Raw genomic sequence first — 20201 nt, 5'->3', positions numbered from 1 at the left:
TGTTTTACGCTGAGGGTGGTGAAACACTGGCACAGGTTGCCCAGAGAGGTGGTGGATGCCCCATCCCTGGAAACGTTCAAGGTCAGGTTGGACGGGGCTCTGAGCAACCTGCTCTAGTTGAAGATGTCCCTGCCCACGGCAGGGGGTTGGACTAGATGACCTTTAGAGGTCCCTCCCAACCCTATGAATCTACAGCAATTTTAAGAGTATAAATGCTAGAGAGATAGAGGAACTATTCTGAATTAAAGTGAAGAAGAAAAGGAAAATTCAAACTAAATGTTTGGAAAAGCTTCCTGGCAGAGAAAGCTATGAGGCCAAAAAGTGTCAATACTCCTTATTTTGGATATTTAGATCTATTTGGAGAGGCAGAGGGGAACTGTAGCAAAACAAATGCAGTTCTGTTGCTTTTTTTCATCTCATACAGAATCATAGTGCAGGCATCTTCCATCTCTACTTTCTATGCTTTTTTGAATTTGAAACAATAAGAGACAGAAACTATTTTTCTGTCTTGGACAGATAATCTCAATTTACTAAATATAGTGTTCAGCTGGACAGCAGTTGGGTGGAGCAGGAAAATGCTCCTTCCACAGGAGTACCTCTCAAAGTGTAAAAATAATAGTTCCAAATTTGCTTGCCCTTGCGTCAGCATCGGCAAAATCCTCCTGTTCTAATTCTGTCTTAAATTAACAGCGTTTATTCCCAGGAACGGACCTCAGTTATCCACGAACAGCGTTGCTACCTCTGAGACCTGCTCGGAGGTCGCAGGGGGTCCCCTGGCACGTAACGCCTTCTTGCCAAAACCCCTAGTGCCTAGGACTGTCTCCTGGACCTCACCTCTGGGTAGGCAGCGCGGCCATTAACTGTAGCCCCACATGAGCATATCTCCCCTTTCTGAAATGGTTTACGCTCCTGATGACAGCGTTTAATTGTTGATGGCTTGCTCATATCACCCCCAGTTGATACCGTACAGTAAATGCCAGGATCTGAGTGCTTTCCTTATTTTCACATAAACATCCTGTTTCCCAGTAATGTGCTATTCCAGGCTACGTATATTCAGTTGGTTAAACCCCCTGCCTGAATTATTGTTACTTTAATTGCATTACGATGACCTGCACTAATAAACTACTCGGAAGTGCAGTGTCTGTTGTGAAGGACACCTACGGAACACCGGTCGGAGATAACGAGGTGTTTGCATGCTCTCCTTCCAGGAGGATGCGGAGCGGCTGTACAAGGCTTGCAAACGCTACGACCTCCTGAACAAGTTCTATCAAGCCTCAAACCAGTGGCAGAAAGCCATCGAAACAGCAGAAGCTCACGATCGGGTTCACCTACGCACCACGTACTACAACTACGCTAAGCACCTGGAGGCAACCGGAGAGCACAGTCTTGCGCTCACCCAGTAAGCACCAGCCTGTGGCACCCAGGGGATTTGGAGCCTTGTTCTCCTGTGAAGACTGGGAGCAGGCTAAGGAGGATGTCTGGTGATGACTGCTAATAATTAATTAAAGTCTCTTCCCGTTTCTGGTGCTTTCTATCTCATGGAGTGAAAGCATTGTTACAATAAACTTCCCAGCACCCTCCCAGGCTAATAAAGCTTAGCGTTGGGAAGGTTAAGTGCCTTGTTGGGGCCAATAGTTGAACCCCGCTAATATCCAGTCCTGTACTTGTCTCTGGAAGACCACTGCCCTCTTTTCCTTCCTTGTCCATGACAAAACCACTTGTTTACTTCTCCTGAAAGTCCCAGACACAACTGCTGTGGTAGAATTTAGTCTCACTTGGGTGTTTCTGGCACCTGGTCCTCTCCGGTGATTGATGAGTCCCTAGAGAAGTTAGGGGAGGTGCTTTTTAATGTGTTGTTTGAAATCTTGGTTTTATATGAGTTTTACTATATGAAGTAAAATATATATAATTATATATGTATTTATATATATAAAAATACATATATAATTATAGATATAATATATATACTATAATAAGGTCACTACTGTTCAGAGTCAAAGTAGAGCTCTGATGTGATCAGACAGACCCATTAGGTGAGCAAGGTGGGCAGGGTGGTGAGGAGAGACTCTAACGGTGGACGGTGGTGTAAGTGCAGTGATCTCCCGGTAGAGGAAAAGAGGCTGAAGTGGCAGTGGATGGCAGAAGGACTAGGCTAGCTGAGGAGCCCAGGGCTCTTGTGACCTTTTCAGCCAGATGCACAGGGAAGTGCTTAATGTTTGGGGAGCTTTCCGGGCTATTTCTTTGGGCCATCACTGGCACTTTTAAAGTATTTACTGTTCTGTGATCACATCATTGCCTCCCTGATTCCAGGTGCCTTGCAGGACCATCGACCTTTTTATTTTTGATGGTGCTGGCAGACTGCAACTGGCCTTACAGTGAATGTGATAATATAAATGAAGCGGCGTTACCAGTGTTGTCGCTCTGTAGCTGTCAAACAACATTAAGTGGATTTTTTACCCAGGAAGTGAGCTGATAAGAAGGTAGTCATTTCACATCGAATGTGTTCTTTTTCTCTGCAGCTATGAGAAGTCAGACACACATAGGTTCGAGGTACCCCGAATGCTCTCTGAAGACTTACAAGCCCTGGAGAACTACGTCAACAAGATGAAAGACAAGTCAGTGCTATGCTTGTTCCTTCTCCCAAATGGGACTTTCAGGTCTGAAATACAACTTGCGAAGAGAGCAGGGAAGGAGGAGTATGAATCCTCTCAGCCGCCAGTTCAACCCCTGCCTTAGCCATTATGATCCTCCTACAGCTTTTCAGGATTATATCTCGCTCAAGAGCTGCCACGTTAGATATCTAGGCTGAACTCCCTTATAGTGCAGACCTTTGAACCTCACCCTTGAGTTGGGGTAAAGCCTTGTCTGCGTTCTAAAAAAATGTATCTAGTCTTGAGATCAAGATCTCCAGGAGTGAAAAATGCAGCCTCTGGCAATTCTTGTTGCTGCAGTTAATATTGTTGCTTTTCTAGGAGCCTGTGGAAATGGTGGGCACAGTATCTGGAGAGCCAATCGGACATGGAATCTGCACTAAAATACTATGCACTGGCTCAGGATTATTTTTCCCTAGTCCGTGTCCACTGCTTTCAGGGCAACGTTCAGAAGGTAAGGCAGCCTGCTCCCATCATCTGCTTCCAGAGAATTCTCATTCCTGGGATGAGTATGGGCACAAAGTAAAGCTATATAAATTTGTTTTCAAGGCTGCTGAAATAGCAAACGAAACGGGGAATTGGGCAGCATCGTATCACTTGGCCCGCCAGTATGAGAGTCAGGATGAAATCAAGCAGGCTGTACATTTCTACACCAGGGCCCAGGCATTTAACAACGCCATCCGCTTGTGTAAGGTATGTGAAGAGGTACATTTATGTCCAAAAGCAAAGCAGGATTCTGTCCTTAGGCAGCGTACAGAATGACAGCGGTACAAGCTGTTTGTGCCCATTCTCTCTTGTGAGCTGCTTCTTGCTCAGACGGAGCCCGCTATGAAGATGCTCCCAGTTTCTGCCTGCATCTTCTCCAAAAGACGCATCAGTAAAGGCTTGGTTGTGTGGGACATTATTTTCTTGCGTATCTCAACAGAAAACTGCCTGAAACAAATTATCATTGTTGCAGCTCAAAGTTACTTGGGGTGGTATAGTTTTTACACAGAAGGGGGGCTGATGGGCTACTGCGTGACAGCGTGAAGCTATAGGCTTGCCAGAAGACAGAATTATGAAATCTGTTTGCCGCATACCTAGAGCCAAATCTTTGCTTTTGAATAGGAGAACAATTTAGATGATCAGCTGATGAATCTGGCTCTTCTGAGCTCTCCGGAAGACATGATAGAGGCAGCGTGCTATTATGAGGAAAAGGGGGAGCAAATGGACCGAGCTGTCATGTTATACCACAAGGTAAATGTCTTTGTAGTAAAAAATACCAAACTTTAAACTGAATTGGTTCCTACAGCAAAGTGTCGTGGTTTAACCTCAGCCAGCAACTTGAGCCCCACACAGCCGCTGGCTCACGCTCCCCACCCCAGTGGGATGGGGGAGAAAATTGGAAGAGTAAAAGTAAGAAAACTCACGGGTTGAGATAAAAACAGTTTAATAATTGAAATAAATAAAATAAAGTAGTAGTAGTAATAATAGAAGAATACACAGAGCAAGTGATGCACAGCACAATTGCTCACCACCCGCTGACCGATGCCCAGCCAGTCCCCGAACAGCGGCCCCCCCGGCCAGCTTCCCCCAGTTTCTGTACTGAGCATGACGTCCCATGGTATGGAATGTCCCTTTGGCCAGTTTGGCTGTGCCCCCTCCCAGCTTCTTGTGCCCCTCCAGCCTGCTCAGTCGGTAGAGCACGGGAAGCTGAAAAGTCCTTGGCTAGTGTAAGCACTGCTCAGCAACAACTAAAACATCGGTGGGTTATCAACTTTGTTCTCATCCTAAATCCAAAACACAGCACTGTACCAGCTACTAGGAAGGAAATTAACTCTATCCCTGCTGAAACCAGGACACAGAGGAACATTAAATCAACTGTAGTTTTTACTAGATGTTTATTACTCATTTCTTCATGGTGGGTGACGCTTTATTAATCCACTCTAGGGTATCCTGTAAACTGATTCTGCAGTGTTTATTCTAGTCTTTAAAGACTCAATCTTAATTTTGCAGGCAGGACATTTCTCCAAAGCACTGGAGCTAGCCTTTGCCACACAGCAGTTTGGGGCCCTACAGCTAATTGCCGAAGACCTGGATGAGCACTCGGACCCAGCTCTGCTAGCCCGCTGTTCTGATTTTTTTATTGAACATGCTCAGTATGAGAAAGCAATGGAGTTGTTACTAACAGCCAAAAAGGTGAGCTCTAGCTTCGCTGGTCCCGCCATGCACAGGTAAAGAGGAGCACAACAGGGGTGTGTGCGCACGCACACACATTTATCTTTGTTAAGGTTTAACGTTTCCTCTCATGCCAGTGACTCATGGGGTGGTAGCCCACTGGGCTCAACTCCAGAAATGGATTCCTGGCTTTTTTGTCTTATTTCTGGCCTAAAACCTGCCGATTTTGCACTCTTGGGGAATACTCTGTAAACTAACATATTGAGAGACAGGGAAATTATAACATCATCAGTCAAAAAAACCCGAACGCTGTCCCTCTTGTCATACCACCAATGTAGCTAAGGCGCTTCATTTCGCACCTAAACTTTTACACACTTCTACCTTGCCCTTGTTACGCTGGCAACTCAGCCTTCCCAAAAATGCTGGGTACCAAGGCAGTCCTGTACTCCCTCCTCCTTAATGAGCGCCTGTGTCTTGCTTTCTTCCATGTTTTGCATGGGTACAGTAGCCCCTTTCTGGGCTAAAAGCTATTATATATTCTACTCATAATTTGTTCCTATATGGGAAGTAGCAAAATATTTAATAAAATCTTTCAAATGCCTGTATTGTATACAAATACTTTATTTGTATTTGCTGAAAACCTTAATATAATCCGTCCCGCCTAATAAATCTGACTTGTACGTCTCCGAGAATGTCATGTTCGAAGAGACGAAATGGACGAATCTGCAGTGCCACGTTAGTGTCCGCTGAGAAAACGGGTGAGAAACAGTGGTCTTCGTGGAAGAACAAATGCTCTCAGTGAACAAAATGAGACAGCGTGTGCTTGAACAGGAGTCGATGTCGGGATGCTGAACTACCCAGCAGCATTCTAGAGGGAGCATCCACAGCTGCTAGCACTTCTGCCTTCATATAGCTCATTTCTGTAGGTTACACCACAAGCAACGTGAAGTATCACTATAGCGTTTGCAACATCTCCTTGCTTTCTCTCTTCCATTAGTACCGCGAAGCTCTGCAGCTTTGCCTGAAGCAGAACCTGACCATCACAGAGGAGATGGCTGAGAAGATGACGGTCTCTAAGGACTCCAAGGACCTCTCTGAGGAGTCCCGGAGAGAGCTGCTGGAGCAAATTGCCGACTGCTGCATGAGACAAGGCAATTACCACATGGCAACCAAGAAATACACACAAGCAGGAAACAAGTTAAAGGTCAGCCTGGATACGTAGGAAAAAAAATGCTGGAGAGGCTGAGCCTCAAAACAAGGGTATTTTGAGAAGTAAATCTTGGAACAGTCTTCATACGGTAGACTATCCAGACGAGGGTCCCTAGCCGTCTTAGTATAGCTTGTGTTTTTGCATTCACAATGATATTTTTTTTCCCCCCTCTTCCCCCGTGCCCCCCTTTCCATTGCTAGGCTATGAAGGCACTGCTGAAATCTGGAGATACTGAGAAAATTGTCTTCTTTGCGGGAGTTTCCAGACAGAGAGAGATTTATATCATGGCAGCCAACTATCTACAATCGCTGGACTGGTGCAAGGACCCTGAGATTATGAAGAACATCATTAGCTTCTACACTAAAGGAAGGGCCCTTGACCTGCTGGCAGGTTTCTATGAGGCATGTGCTCAGGTACAGCCCCCTTCTGTGACTGCTAAAGCTGTTTGGTTTGTTCGCTCCGGAGCAAAACGTTCATCTCATTTCTCCTCTTGCAGGTAGAAATCGATGAGTATCAGAACTATGAGAAAGCACAAGGAGCGCTGACAGAAGCATATAAGTGCCTTTCAAAAGCAAAGACTAGAAGCCCTCTGGAACAGGAAAGCAAACTAGCGCTTTTGCAAAGCAAGATGACCCTGATTAAGCGATTCATCCACGCTCGGAGGTGAGCTGCGGTATTCAGAGCATGTGAACTAACGACAGAAATACCAGGCAAGAAGAAAAGTTGTACCTACAGTTTAATAAATAATTTGCAGACTCACTTCTAAAAGCTGCTGGTACCGTTTTCTAGCAGGGAAACCATTATGTGTTTTTTAAAAGTGCTGTTGACATCAAAGATGAAAACGTTACCTGAAATATAAGCAAGTGTATTGACCAAGGAAAGCGTAGCCAGAAAGGCGATTATGAAACGTAACACAGTAAAAAAAAAAATCTCCCCTGTTCTTCACATGACAGGCGGAATGCTCTCCCCCAGAGCCTTAACAGTTTCCTCTCGCTCTTCACTAGAATTTACTCTGAAGATCCCAAAGAAGCAGTCAGACAGTGTGAACTTCTCCTAGCTGAACAAGATTTTGACAACGCCGTCCGTCACGGCGATGTCTTGGGATTTCTGGTTGAACATTACGTGCAAGTGGAGGACTTCCGTATGGTAAGTTAATTCTTAATTCCTCCCATCTACAGAGCCCGTGTTTTTCATACGCCAGCGGCGCTTGGTATAGCATGGTTATCTCATACAGGAAGACGTTCCATAGCAGAGGCTCCTTTACAGGAGCTAACCTGCTCAGCAGGGTGTGGTGGACCTCAGGAACTATAGCCATATTAATATATTTTGCATTTCATGGGACTGAAGAGAAGACGACAGCGCACAGGACACAGAGCATAAACAGCAGTGGGTTCTTAAACATTCCCAGTTGTTAGGCAAGAACAGAAGGGTCTGTCTAGGTACGTCTCGGCAGTCACACTGTGCTGCATTTGCCACTTGGCCAAAGAAGAAAAGAAAATTTTGAAATTGCAGTCATTTGAGGAAACGGTGAATGACTGCTGCGGGGCAGGAGTGCCACACACACCAGCGCTGGGACCAAACCGTGACCTGCTTTATTATGAAATGTAAGGATGCCAAGTGCTAGTTTCTCCAGCTGTGCTGATTAACCTTATTTTTCATGCGTTGTTTTGACAGTGCTTTAGCTATCAGGAGAATGTAAAACTAGCCTTCGAGACCCCTTCTTTTTTAAACTGAAAAAGTTAGAATTGACACAAGTCACTGTGAAAGGTCATCACGTTCGCAAAGGCTACACCTCCTGGCTAAGCGTTGGCACCCTTCAACACCGAGCTCCTGTCGAGCTCAGCCGCGCGCTAAGGGTGGACGCTTTTCACCGTTTTGCTGGGACTCTTGTAAGCAGCAGACCCCCCGTAACAGCGATCCCCGTGTGTTACTTTAGGCTCACCGGTATCTGGAAGAGATGCAGAAAAGAGTTCCACCCACGAACCTCAGCTACTACGTGACTCAGCCGACCATTGAGGCAGTTCACCGAGGAGTAGGCATTCCCGTAAGCCGAACCCTGGTTCCAGAGCAGATTCGCCACAGCAGCGAGGAGAACAAGGAGGTGGAAGACGACGTGGCTGATGAAGTGGAGGACCCTTGACAACTCACGCTTACCAAACGCAAAGTTGACTTTAATACCAGGTCATTTGTTCTGTCCCCATTAGGGGTCACCTATCAGTCACCACACTGCTGCAACAAGGCTTTTTGGTTATTACCAAGAAATTTATTCCTCCTGCTTGACTGTACAAGCAACAGTACTGAAGTTAATGTATTGTCTCAAACACTACATACAGAGATTCACACGTATATCCTGTAATGAAGCTGGTTTTAGTATTTTAATAAATTGGGGGGGGGGAACCCAACAAGAACTGCATATTGTAACTTCAGACCTTTTTCCGAGTACAAAAAAGAGCTGAGTAACTGAGGTGGAAACTCCTGAGCTGACAAAATTTTCAAGTACAGCTTTGATCTGCTAAGGTGCTAACTTATTTGTTGTTCCCTAGAAGTCAGAACTTCTGAAAACAATCTCTGTCCCGTTGGGGTAGGAGCTTGGGTAAAAGTCAAACTTCTCCCCTACTGCAGAATGAAGGGAGACTTCCCCCAGCCCAAAGCTTTTGCATTTAAATACACCACAGGGTCATGGGTCATGCAGGCTAGAGCTACCCTTTACAGAAATCTGGACTAAACCTCAGAATCACAGAATGGTGGGGGTTGGGAGGGACCTCTGGAGGTCATCTGGTCCAACCCCCCCTGCTCAAGCCAGGGTCACTTCGAGCCAGCGAAGCTTCTTTCTCACTGTGAAGCTTCTTTTCCACACACCACAGTTACGTCGAGCTACTCTGTGCTAGTCAGACTTCAGGATGCAGATTTCTTCCCTGGCACAAGTAAGACCACGAGAAGTGAAGCCCAACGTAAGCGACCGAGGCTTTGCTCGCCTTTAAGCCTGTTACCCTGCCCTGCGTGGGAGTATTTATACAGCCACTCTCACTCTCATACATTTCAGACCAACTAGCCCTTCTGCTTAGAGTGATTTTTCTTTTTCCTGTTTTGTGACTTGCTTCAAAACTCGGTGTGAATATGAAGTTTTTAAATTGTATGCTTTCAGGGAAGAAGGGCAGAGGGAGATTTTAAGGTCAAAATCTGGACACTAGTTATCCTTTAATAGAAACTAAGATTATACAAAAAGAATTCCTGCTTTGTTCCTTCCTAACCACAGCACAGCTCTAGCTCAAGCCTTTAAGGTTTGGCACGTTTTCAGGACTTCAGTGTAGCTATTCAGTTCTTGCGTCTCACTGGCGGTGTCACTCCCTACGCCGCGCCACCCCTCGGAACAGCAGACCAAGAACTATTCCACCAAACGCTGACTGCTAGAAGACACGGCAGCCTTTGTTATCGGCATATCATAGACTCAGCCCTGGGAGGTAAGCGGACCTCTCCAACCCTCCTGTTTTTCTGACAAGAAGTCTGCCATGAGATCTTCCCTGTATTTTTAGCAGAGCGCTCAAACCTGCCAAGGTTATAAATAGCCGGGGGTGGGGGCTGGGGAGGTGTGGGGAGGATGGCAGCGCTAGCCTACCTTCCTGCATCTGTACACTCCGTACCGGATAGCAATAGCTCACTAAATTGGCCCCCACTACAAAGTCCAGATGTCAAGTCAGGTTCGCTGGCTTACGGCTCTGTACCCTTCCCCCCTTCTTCCTCTCCTCCAGCCAGGTGACTGCTGAAGAGGCCCCAGCAGTGTCTACACACATCCAGCTGGCAAGAGGATGAGGTAAAGGTCATTTCTTTTACCCTTCAGCTAGGAAGGGACAGTTTTGAGTTTCTTTTTCAGGTTCTCCAGTAGTAGCAAGTTCTGCAAGGCCAGCCTCCTGCAGTCCCCATCTGGATCTTTCTCCACCACATCTGTAAAAGAAGCAGCCACTCTTAGCTGGAAAATGGGAAGAACCACCCTTCACCTAACACTTCTCTACTGTTTCACTGACCATCACGGAACAGCACTAAACGCAACAGCAAATGCAACTAAGTCTGGGCTGGACATCAGCACTTGCAGGAATTATGTTAGGCCAGAAGGCAAAGATGCGCACACTTGACCATCTTAAGCAGTATGAGCTTAGCTAAGCCCTGACTTAACATGTGATGGTTCGCATGGGACAAGCTCACAGTTCATTCTCGTAGCAGAAACAAATAGTTGGGTTGAAACACCACAGAAACTGACCGTGCATTCCATGGGATAACCTCCATGCCAGAATTGATTCTTGTGCCCTTGAGCTATACGTAACCTTTCTACAGCTGATCTACTAGCACGAATGCAGTCTGCAATTAGAAATCCACTCACTCAAAAGCCTGAAGTCTCCATTCTGCCAATTCCTGCAATCTAAACAAACACTCGGCGCTCCCTCCTGAGACCTGTGGTCATGCTGCCCTTCAAATGGGGGAAAGAAAGGGGCAGGCCCCAAGTTTCAGCACATGCTCTGTTCTGAGTGGTCGGTGCTCCGATAAACTAGTAGTTCTTTCACACTTCATGCAGCATGTAAGGGAGGGCATGAAGCTGCTTCCAGCAGCTGTTATTTCAGGGGCCCTTAATAGGCCTGCAAAGTAAAAACCAGGATGCACGCAGGATGTCTGAGCAGGGGGAGCCTGGAAGAGCAGAGAGTCTGTGTAAGGATATCCTGTACGCACAAGCAGTGTGCTCAGAGCCCAGTACTGTCAGCCCAAACACATGACTCACTCAGATGGAGTAGGGCTATTTATAACCTCAGGGAGAGCTTCGCGATGGTGTTTCCATACTCCCTCTACAGAAGGCAAAAAGGGGGAGGCTACAAGACAGCTTAATACAATCTCAAAAGCTAAGAGACTGATGTTGGCACTGTTTCTAATTGCCATGAGCACGGACCTTGAACTGCTGCCACTGGAAGGGAGGCACAGGGCACCAGAGTCTCATTCAGGTCCTTACATAAAACAAACTTACCTATGACATAGCTCCACAGCACTTGCAGGGGGTGGGGAATTCCCTCAAAGGCAGCTGCTGAGGAATCAAAGGAACTGTTTCCTAGAAATGTTTAGGTATTCCCTCCCTCCCCCGGGAAAGATTAGGCTACTCAATAGTGGGTCCAGCATGGCATTAAGGGCAATGACAGACAAGTACAAGGTGGATGCTAGCCTCTCTCCCCAGCAGAAATGTCCCAAAGCATCCACTAAGTAGACAGCACCGTGACAGCGACTGAAGTAGTTTCTTACACCACACTGCGAACACTTTCTAATGGGAAAAAGTTGTAGTTACAGCCCAAAGGCTGAAGGGCAGGAACAGTCAGTCACATTCACACGATGAACTACAGCGATCTGCACAGGCTGTGATACGGAAACTGGAGCAGATTTGTAGATTTCTGCTAAATGTTTCATGGATAACATTTTCTAGCCCACTGTTCCTCGTTGTGCTTTAGCCATAGCAGGAGAAAGGTAGATGCTTTAAGCTGAAACCCAAGGCAGTGACCTCTCCTGGCCATGAGGCATGGTAGTAGGCGGCTTGCATGCTTGACAGCTTGTCATTTTTCCCAGCTACAGCAGTGGAGCTAATACATGACACCTCTTGCAAATCTCGTCTGGAAGAGTCATGAACCAACAGCAAGTCCACTAGCTCAAAACCATGATGCAGTCACAAAAGTAGGTCTCTAGTGACTGACTTCACCTGTTGGAGCAGCAAGGAGGAGCCCAGTGCCTCCCTGTGATAGCTGTTTTACCAACAATCTTACAACAAACAGCAAAGGCACAGCCCACGAAGCTGTTGTGTTTCAGGAAGCAGCTCCTTTTAAGTTGCACTTAAATCACACCTGACCAGACGTGGAGCTGAGTTGTATTCTTTAAGGTTTCTGAATGGCTCCTACAACAATTTCCCCTTCTCTACTATACACACAACGGTGATCTTACCCTGCTCTCATTCCCACCAGGATCTACCGTGCAATTTTCACGCAAAAGCACCACATGCAAAGAGATAGCTATTAGTCTACCTACAGGCATAAAAAGATGCTACTAGCTCTGTCATCCTCCTCCTTCCAAAAATAACTCATTAAAGACAGATTACGCAGACCCTCGTGCTGAAAATACCTTTATAACATTCCTGGAAAGGCTTTACTTGGCAATAGCAGTGTTAACTGCAGAGACAAGCAGATTCCTCAGAGCACACCATGCCATGGGAAAAGTAAGTTTTTCGGCCCCACAAGGCAGCTCTCTTCCTTTTAAAGGGCACAGACCTCCACAACCTGCAAGGATCAGAGGCCGCTGTGTCAGTGTCGCTTCCTGCCTGCTCCCTGTGGGAAGCCAACTCGCCAAGAGTGAGAATGGTGAAGGAAACCCAGGGACTCACATGAGGTCCACTCAGCATACAGTGGAAACTTCAGAGCTACAAGGCACACAGCGTTATTTCCTCTTGTACTTCCAGCACACTGCGATACCTGACCACCAATGTGGGCAGTTCCAGCCTACCAGAACCCACAAACGTAGCTTGTGTTGATGCAAGATGCGTTGGGTGCAGCATGTAAAGTCATTGCTGTCTTTCATAGGTTGTTCTTCCCATCAGCAATAGGAAGTTAGGAGATGGGGCCATGCTCTTCCTCCTCCTATTTTAGCACTAATGAAACCCGCCTTCTGCGCACATGGTGTAAACGGGCCATACAAGCCCTGTATGTTACTGCTGGTCAAAGTCGCTGCCTGGATGTAACATGCAATACGACAACACTTTCTGCAGCTTCATGAGGTGGGTGGTTGGACGCTTAGACAGAGAAAGAGGGCAGATAATACATTTTGGGATTATTTTGGTCGGCCTGGAAGGTGAGGATAGTCACACTTTGAAATGCCATACGCAGCTCTCAGCTTATGCTTTAGATACCTCGGTAATACATCTGTACAGCACACAGTGTGGTCTGGTATTTGCCCTAAACTTAGAAGCAAGTGATAAATATGCTTATCATGCAAATCTCTGGTGCACAACACTAGGACATTACTGCTACTACCACAATTAAAGAGATGCTGCACAAAGACTGCACCACTAACCAGAAAAACACTGGCGTACACCACCACATCTTACCTCCCAGCCAGGACTGAGTCTCCAAAAGCTCTTCTGTCATGTCTTCCAGAAGACGCTCCGTAGGGACACTGAGGAGCGTGGAGGAGATACAGGACAAAAGACCCTGGCGCACATACCTTTGGAGAAAGGCAGAACTGGTTAGAACCTGCAACTTCGTGCTCTACCTTGATTTCCTCACCTCAGGGGTTCTCCAGTTTCAAATGTTTGTGATTATGACGACTTTTGCCATACTGCTACTGCTTAGGAGTGTAATCACGCACCAGCTGGCAGAGTGCCCACATACAGACCCCCTGCCACGCTGTGGTGCAGGGAGTCTAGCATAATTCAGAGTCCTGGACAAGTCTGAGATCAAAACAGAAACTGGGTGTTCACAGCATTTTGGCTACATGTCTTAATCTTTCCAGAGTTGAACGCTGGAATTGAATCTAAAGTTTTCTGAGCTTCCTGAGTAAACATAGATGGAACTATGACGTGGATAGTTGAGCAAGAAATTTGTCATGCTTTCTATAGGTAATGACTGTACCTCCACGCTAGAAGACACTGGCCAAGTTCATGTGTTGGTCTGACATTAAAGCAATGCCTTCATTACCTATTCTTGCAATACTCACTCATAAGAACACCAGGCTGGAGGAGAGCATAGAGTTAGTGGATTCAGTCACTGACATTCTCAGTCAGGTGCCAGTCTTAGACAAAGACAAACCGTGGCTGGAGACCGGCTCGCAGCTGATCTTTAAAAATGAAAGCATACAACTACAACTCACGAGTCAGTGTGGAAACGCAGAGCCCAAACAAACTCCAGCAGTGCCTTTCCCATCGCAGTAACTGCCTGCAAAACAGGATTATGACAGAAAGACTGAATACCTTCACATTCACACCAGTCCACAGAACTGGACCTTGAGATACACTGTTGTGAAGATCAGGGTTACAATTAACTTTATTTTACAGATGAGGAAACTTAGGCAGTAAAGTGAAATGATGTGCCCAGCCTCCCACAGAAGTTGGTAGTTTTTCTACCAGAAGCAGCAAAAAATAGTGCAGGGGCGTCTTGAATCCCATGTCTCTCTTCCGACCATTTTTTCCCAGCCCCTTTTGCAACTTCTCAGCACATGCAACTCAAACTTGCTGCCAGTCTAAGTGTAGCAGTGTGCTCTGGGGCCTGCTATTTCAGAAGGCACCTCTGAGCTCCCAGGCTGGAAGTCTCTCCTGCTGTCTGCAAGCTCATGCAGCCTTTCTTACCACAGTGTTGACAGCCAAGTACATCAGGATCGCTAAAGTGTGGACCAGTCTTCCAAGGACAAAGTAATCTTCCCCCAGGAGATCAAATGTTGTCAAAGGCCTGCAAGCGCAAGATACACAATCCTGTAGCAGTGAGAAGGCTGATGAGTGCATCTTTGGAACAGTTGGGGCGGTTATGCAAGGCAACTTGTCCCCCACAAGCCTGAATCCCTACGACTACAGTCCTTATACAGTCATTCCCAGTTTAACACAGGCCACAGCTGTTTGCTCTCACCTTTGCTCCCAGACCAGTAATATCCTTTACTCTTACAGCAGGTATCACTTATTCTACCAACAGGCTTTACTTAGAAAGAACTGCATGCAAAAGCTAGCACCACTAGCCGTTAGAAACAAACCATTAAGACTGGTATTACAAGAATCTCGATTCTCATGGAATCAATTACTCAGCTTTCCTTAGGTAAGCAAAGACTCAAGTGATTGACAATAAACTGTGTCCTGTGTTCTATAACGTGGTCACAAGGACCAGTCCAGGTGACGGGCCCAAACCTGAGACAGAGTTAACTTTGTTTAAAGACTGCAGTCTGAGTTCTGCGGTTTTGTGTGAACCTCCCAAGGTGGAGGGTCAGCCAAGACAACTGGTTTGGTACTGCCAAAATCATCCACCTGTGTACCTGCTGACAGGTTGTTCTTCATAATGTATCTTCACTTCTGTAGGGTCTTACATACTCCTGCCCAACAAGACTTCACAGGCTAAGTCCAAGACCCCACAAACCCCTCCTCTCTAAGCTTTATGCACGAGCCACGCATCAGTGTGGTGCCACTGGACGCCCGCACAGCTTCTGGGCTTTAGCCTGCTGCTCTGAGGCAAGCAGAACGGCTCACTCTGGCAGCTGCCAGGCCCACATCCCAAGGTGTTCACACTCACCTGTCAAAGTGCTGAATCAATGGAAAAAAGAAGTGCCCAGCAATAGAATTGAACTCATTTGGGCCGGAAGCCAGTTCCACTTGAGACTGACCCTGTCCAAGAGAAAAATGAAGTCTAAACAAGATGCAGCATCTGACTCTTCCACTTCACTGGACACTGTCAAGACTACGGGTTCCTTGCAGCCATCCCATTGTCAGCCACTGCTCGCTTGCACGCCTATGGCTACTCGTTTCCAGACTGGATGGCTCACTTCGCACTTCAGATCCTTTCACACATCTAGATATTTCAGTACAATATAGCTCAGTACTGCTGGGTTAGATATAAGAAACAAGAACATGCAAGGGATAAAGGAGTTTTGGAAAGCAAGTTCTCCAGGATGAACCACGGGGGAGTTCTGGGAACTAGGAAACTGGCATCAATTTATCTCCCTGAAAAATAGGAAGGCTGAGACAGTCCAGTCCAGAGGCAGCTGGTCTGATGGAAGAGGCTCTGGGATCTGTGAGGTGCAGTCACAGCTCCCTGCAGCGGCCAGACAAGCTCAGAACAAGCATAGAACAGCAACAACTATCCCTCAATGCAAGGCAAGGAGTTCGAGGTTTAATTTTCCTCTCCCTGCTGGAAGTTACACAGCCTTTCCTTTGGTTTGGGCCAATTTCACAGGTATTTTGCTCTTTCTGGACAGAACTACAGCAAGTCCTAGCGTCCCTATTTTTGCTGGATTTGATTTCAGTTTGTTTCTGCTCTGGCCTCACCGTAGCAAATCTCCGAGTCTTGCTTTTGATCCTCTCATCAACAATTCTTCTCCAGTCCTTAGAGCTGTCACTTCCAGGAAGCAGCTGGATACAAGGTTTTTGGGCACCAGAATGCTTGGTCTTCCCACGGGATTTGGGATAGGACAGTTCCTGAGCTGCCAAAACCAATACCTAGATGAAAAAGAGGGAGGTTCTGTTAAAAAGGGGTAATCCCTGTACTAGGGAACAACAGCAACAGAGTTACCTGCACCCAAACTGATAGGAACAACAAGGCAGAAAGGCACAATAGGTTTAGAACTAAGAACAGCAAGTTCACTGGCCCCCAAACAACGAATTGGCTCTGAGGTACTGACCAAGCCCTTGGTCACTTAGCCCTAAACAGAACAGTGGCTCCCTCTTCAGACCCAGTAAGTGAAATGATGTAGAAGGAGTCACAGGCAGATTGCTGTCTTTCAGAAAGTGAAGATGTAACAGACGGATGACATGTTAGGAAGCAGTGGCTTCTCCTAAGCAAATGACCATCATGTGTTTTGCATTCTGTGGGGAAGGATCGCTGTATAATTGGAGTCTAGCAGGGTTATGAACAAGAGGGGAATGTCAGGCACAAATACTAACGTAAGAGATTCCCATGCCTCTGCCTCCTCCTACGAGGAATAAAAGGTAACCCCACTACATCTCAGGGGAACAGCACTGGTGCAACAAAGACACAAGGAAAGTGGGAATTGAAGAGAAGAGCGCTTACATCGAGAATGTCCATGCGCTGACGAAGACTGTAGTTCAGAGAGTAGAACTGGGAGGTCAAGTACTTTGCTACCTGTACAGAAAAAAATCAAGGCGCAATGAACACAAACCCAGGCTGGAAACAGCCTTCCCACTCATTCTAAAAGCACTCCGTTTCAGGAGGAGTCCTGCTTCCTGTTAGTTAACAACAAGCCTCCAAGAAAAGGGAAGAGACACGCTGTGCAAACGGGAAACTCGGACACTTCCACTTCTAGATTCTTGCAAAGGGAGAAAATGACAAATGGGACTTTGCCATTCTTCTCTCCCTCCTATGCAGAGGTACCCAAACAACTGCCACGGCAGCTTTGGCACTTCGAAGGAGACCTTATTGCAGCCTTTCAACACTTAAAGGGGGCTTATAAGAAAGGTGGAGAGAGACTTCTAACCAGGGCCTGTACTGATAGGATGAGGGGTAAAGGTTTTAAACTGACAATTGGACATAAGGAAGAAATTCTTTACTATGAGGGTGGTGAGACACCGGAACAGGTTGCCCAGAGAAGTTGTGGATGTCCCATCATTGGAAGTGTTCAAGGTCAGGTTGGACGGGGCTTTGAGCAACCTGATCTAGTGAAAGATGTCCCTGCCCACGGCAGGGAGGGTTGGAAGTAGATGATCTTTAAAGGTCCCTTCCAACCCAAACCATTCTATGATTACAATCACCAGTCAAATCTTCTTCTAGAGAAGCCCTTTGTTCCTCAGCTTTCCTCTATGTGAAACAATGTCCTTTCAGTGCAACAAGTCCTTATCTAATTTGCCTTGTCAGGTATACTCATACTAACAGTCTCCAAATGGTTCCTCCAGTCCGTTACAGCTCTGACAGAGTTTTCTCTTGCCTGTTGTTTTAGTCATCCATTGCAAATTTTTCAGTACATAGCCCATCTCTGCATAAATGCTGTCAGACATGAACTAGCTATTCTACCACACTCTGATTCTACCACACTTCTATCAAGCTAGCAAGAGACTTCAGCTGCTTAAATTTTTGCCGGTGCCTCAACTGGAAAAAGGAAAGCAGTAAGAGGGACTTACAGGTATTGGATCTGTGGTTAAAACAGCTACTTGAGCTCTCTGACGGAGCTCCACAAAGCCTTCAATGCAGGTCTTCTCCTCCAGATGCAATAGTATCTTTGCCAGCTCCACGCTAACCTGCTCAAAATATGAAAAAAAGGAATCAAATCCGTGCAGGTGTTTTCTTTCTCACAGGATTTACACAGCAGCATCCATTTTCCATTTCTAATGTTTAAGCAAAGACAATGAGAGTATGGAATACAGGCAACATGTCCATTACTTAGGAGGGAAAGAAAACACATTAAGCTAAATGCCATCAAGACAGATTGCTCAAAACACTGAACAACCCCCTATGCTGATTTCTCTGTCCACATTCACTTTGGCTTTTTGGACAAGTGGTGGCATCATGATATTAGGAGGACTTGTCACTATAACTAATGGGTAAAAGGGTACAGTACACCCAAAGTACACCCAAAGCCCATCCAGTTCAGTAACACGTCTGAGGAGCAGCAGCAGATTGTGCGTTGTTTACCAGACTACACCCCTTCCCTTTCTCAGCTCGCAGAGGCCTGTATCTCTGCCACCTTCAAGTGTTCACTAACAAGTGGTGGCGAGCACTCATCGCACCGGTGACCTTGTTCCCAGTTCCTCTCACCTGAGCAGTACAATCCAACTGCTCCCTCTGGGAGACACTATGCTTGTACAAGCAAATAGGGAAAGTCCATTTGATTTTTATCTCCCTTTTTGTTGGGGAATAACAATTAAATTCAATTTCAATTCAAAATCAATTAAATCCAAAATTAAAATCAATTTGTCTGTGGAATTCGTGGCTGCTCTGTAAACGGCATTTCTAATTTTTTTTTCTGCCCAGCACAAAGCATGGGGCTTCCTCTGCTTCCTCATGTTATTGGCAAGCTCTACTTGCAATGCATTTCATTTTCAGCGCTGGAGCTGCTGAATGCCATACTGTTGCCAGCACCTTTGCTTGCTTCTTTGTTCCTTTGTGCTCTGTAGCCTCACCTCCAAAGCAACTATTTCCTTCTATTTCCCTTCCCAAGTTGAAAGCTTTCAATCCAGGTACACATTACCCTGGCCTGCTACTCTGTTGGTATGTTTAGTCTCCTCACGAGGGCAAAGTGCTAATCCTGTATTACAGCCCACTGGTAACCTAGCTCATACTACTTCACCTCTCTTGTTGCTGCTGGATTCTTTCGAACCAAGGTCTCAAGAGCCTTGACTGTAGCTTCCCATTTGTCCACATCTTCAGATCCTGTCAGGACTGAAGGCAATCAAAAGACAAACAAAAGCTATTAACAGAATGGTTGTGCTTGGCTATATCCCCCCAACTTTCTTCTGCCAGTAGTTTGTTTTGTCATAGGCAGATATCACTGACCCAGCGCATGACCAGTATTAGGAACTAAATTGAAATTACTCAGAAATTACAGTTCAACCCTTGAGCCCAGATTACTGAAATCCTACAGCTTCTCCAAATTAGCTGAGAAAAAAATAAACCTACACAGAGATCACTCTCCCAAAACCAGTAAGAAACAGATAAAGACTCAGCCCAAAATCTCCTACCTTCAATACATTCTCGGATATACACAGGAGCCTTAGTCTTTAGCTCTTTATCCTCTGACATATCATAAGGGATGAGGTCATCATCACTGTAAAAAAATAAAGGCAGGAGTTAGTCTATGGGGTATAGATGTTCTTCCTTTCCCCAGCTATCCACACAAGGGAAAGAACCAGCACACATTGTCGTAACACCATCACTCTTGCATCATGCAGCAGCACTGCTGAAGCCTAGCCTGAAAGGGTTCCTTAGGAAGTTCTATGAATTACTCTGAAGCTCAGTGAAAGAGCAAGTTCTGTGACCAGATCTGGAACCGGGTCTCCTGGTCAAGTGCAGGAAGGAGTCAGGTGACCAAGAGACTAGAAGCTGGTTCTTGAGATTTCTTTATATACTGGTAAAGTGACAGAATAACACAGGTCCACTATTAAAATGGGTGGGTAGATATAGCCATAATTCCAGGAAACGGGTATCTAAGTCAAATGGAATAAATACAATGGTTGTACATGACATAGGCTTTGCTTAAATTATTGACTAACATACTTGTGTGCAATTTCCTACACAAAGTCCTACTCTGCTGCATACCACTCAGCTGAACAAGGTCAGAAAGCACAAGATTTGCCAAGAAATGCAGCTACTGATAGCTCCCTGCTCCCCACGTCTGCTCTTAAGAACCTGCCATTTATTTTCCATTTCCTACCAGTTTCTTGCCCCGTACCTGTCAAGCTCAGCATCCGACTCCTCATCTGGCATCACAGGGGCTGCTGTATGCGATTTCTTGTTACTTTCCAATAC

The 20201-nt window shown here is 46.1% G+C and overlaps 2 protein-coding genes across 2 annotated transcripts in view; one reads left to right on the top strand and one right to left on the bottom strand.

The window, feature by feature from the left end:
• IFT140 (intraflagellar transport 140) overlaps nucleotides 1-8401 on the top strand; it is a 92267-nt gene extending 83866 nt beyond the window's left edge. Inside the window, 12 exon segments of the mRNA XM_009324239.1 lie at nucleotides 1209-1399; nucleotides 2520-2615; nucleotides 2973-3105; nucleotides 3201-3344; nucleotides 3759-3887; nucleotides 4647-4829; nucleotides 5806-6012; nucleotides 6219-6431; nucleotides 6515-6681; nucleotides 7023-7129; nucleotides 7132-7164; nucleotides 7955-8401. Coding sequence (XP_009322514.1) covers nucleotides 1209-1399; nucleotides 2520-2615; nucleotides 2973-3105; nucleotides 3201-3344; nucleotides 3759-3887; nucleotides 4647-4829; nucleotides 5806-6012; nucleotides 6219-6431; nucleotides 6515-6681; nucleotides 7023-7129; nucleotides 7132-7164; nucleotides 7955-8034 — 1683 coding nt within the window. The 3' untranslated portion in view covers nucleotides 8035-8401.
• TELO2 (telomere maintenance 2) overlaps nucleotides 8055-20201 on the bottom strand; it is a 21215-nt gene continuing 9068 nt past the window's right edge. Inside the window, exons 10-20 of the mRNA XM_009324246.1 lie at nucleotides 20125-20199; nucleotides 19415-19500; nucleotides 19024-19115; nucleotides 17858-17974; nucleotides 16794-16865; nucleotides 16052-16222; nucleotides 15300-15391; nucleotides 14375-14474; nucleotides 13900-13964; nucleotides 13139-13254; nucleotides 8055-9960 (exon numbers count right to left, since the gene is read on the bottom strand). Of these exons, the coding sequence (XP_009322521.1) occupies nucleotides 9857-9960; nucleotides 13139-13254; nucleotides 13900-13964; nucleotides 14375-14474; nucleotides 15300-15391; nucleotides 16052-16222; nucleotides 16794-16865; nucleotides 17858-17974; nucleotides 19024-19115; nucleotides 19415-19500; nucleotides 20125-20199 (1090 nt within the window). The 3' untranslated portion in view covers nucleotides 8055-9856. The remainder of the gene's footprint in view (nucleotides 9961-13138; nucleotides 13255-13899; nucleotides 13965-14374; nucleotides 14475-15299; nucleotides 15392-16051; nucleotides 16223-16793; nucleotides 16866-17857; nucleotides 17975-19023; nucleotides 19116-19414; nucleotides 19501-20124; nucleotides 20200-20201) is intronic.

The sequence above is a fragment of the Pygoscelis adeliae genome, unplaced genomic scaffold, assembly GCF_000699105.1.
Source record: "Pygoscelis adeliae isolate BGI_AS28 unplaced genomic scaffold, ASM69910v1 Scaffold505, whole genome shotgun sequence".
Taxonomy (NCBI): domain Eukaryota; kingdom Metazoa; phylum Chordata; class Aves; order Sphenisciformes; family Spheniscidae; genus Pygoscelis; species Pygoscelis adeliae.
The sequence above is the reverse complement of the archived record's forward strand: the minus strand, read 5'-3'. Positions and strand labels throughout refer to the sequence as shown.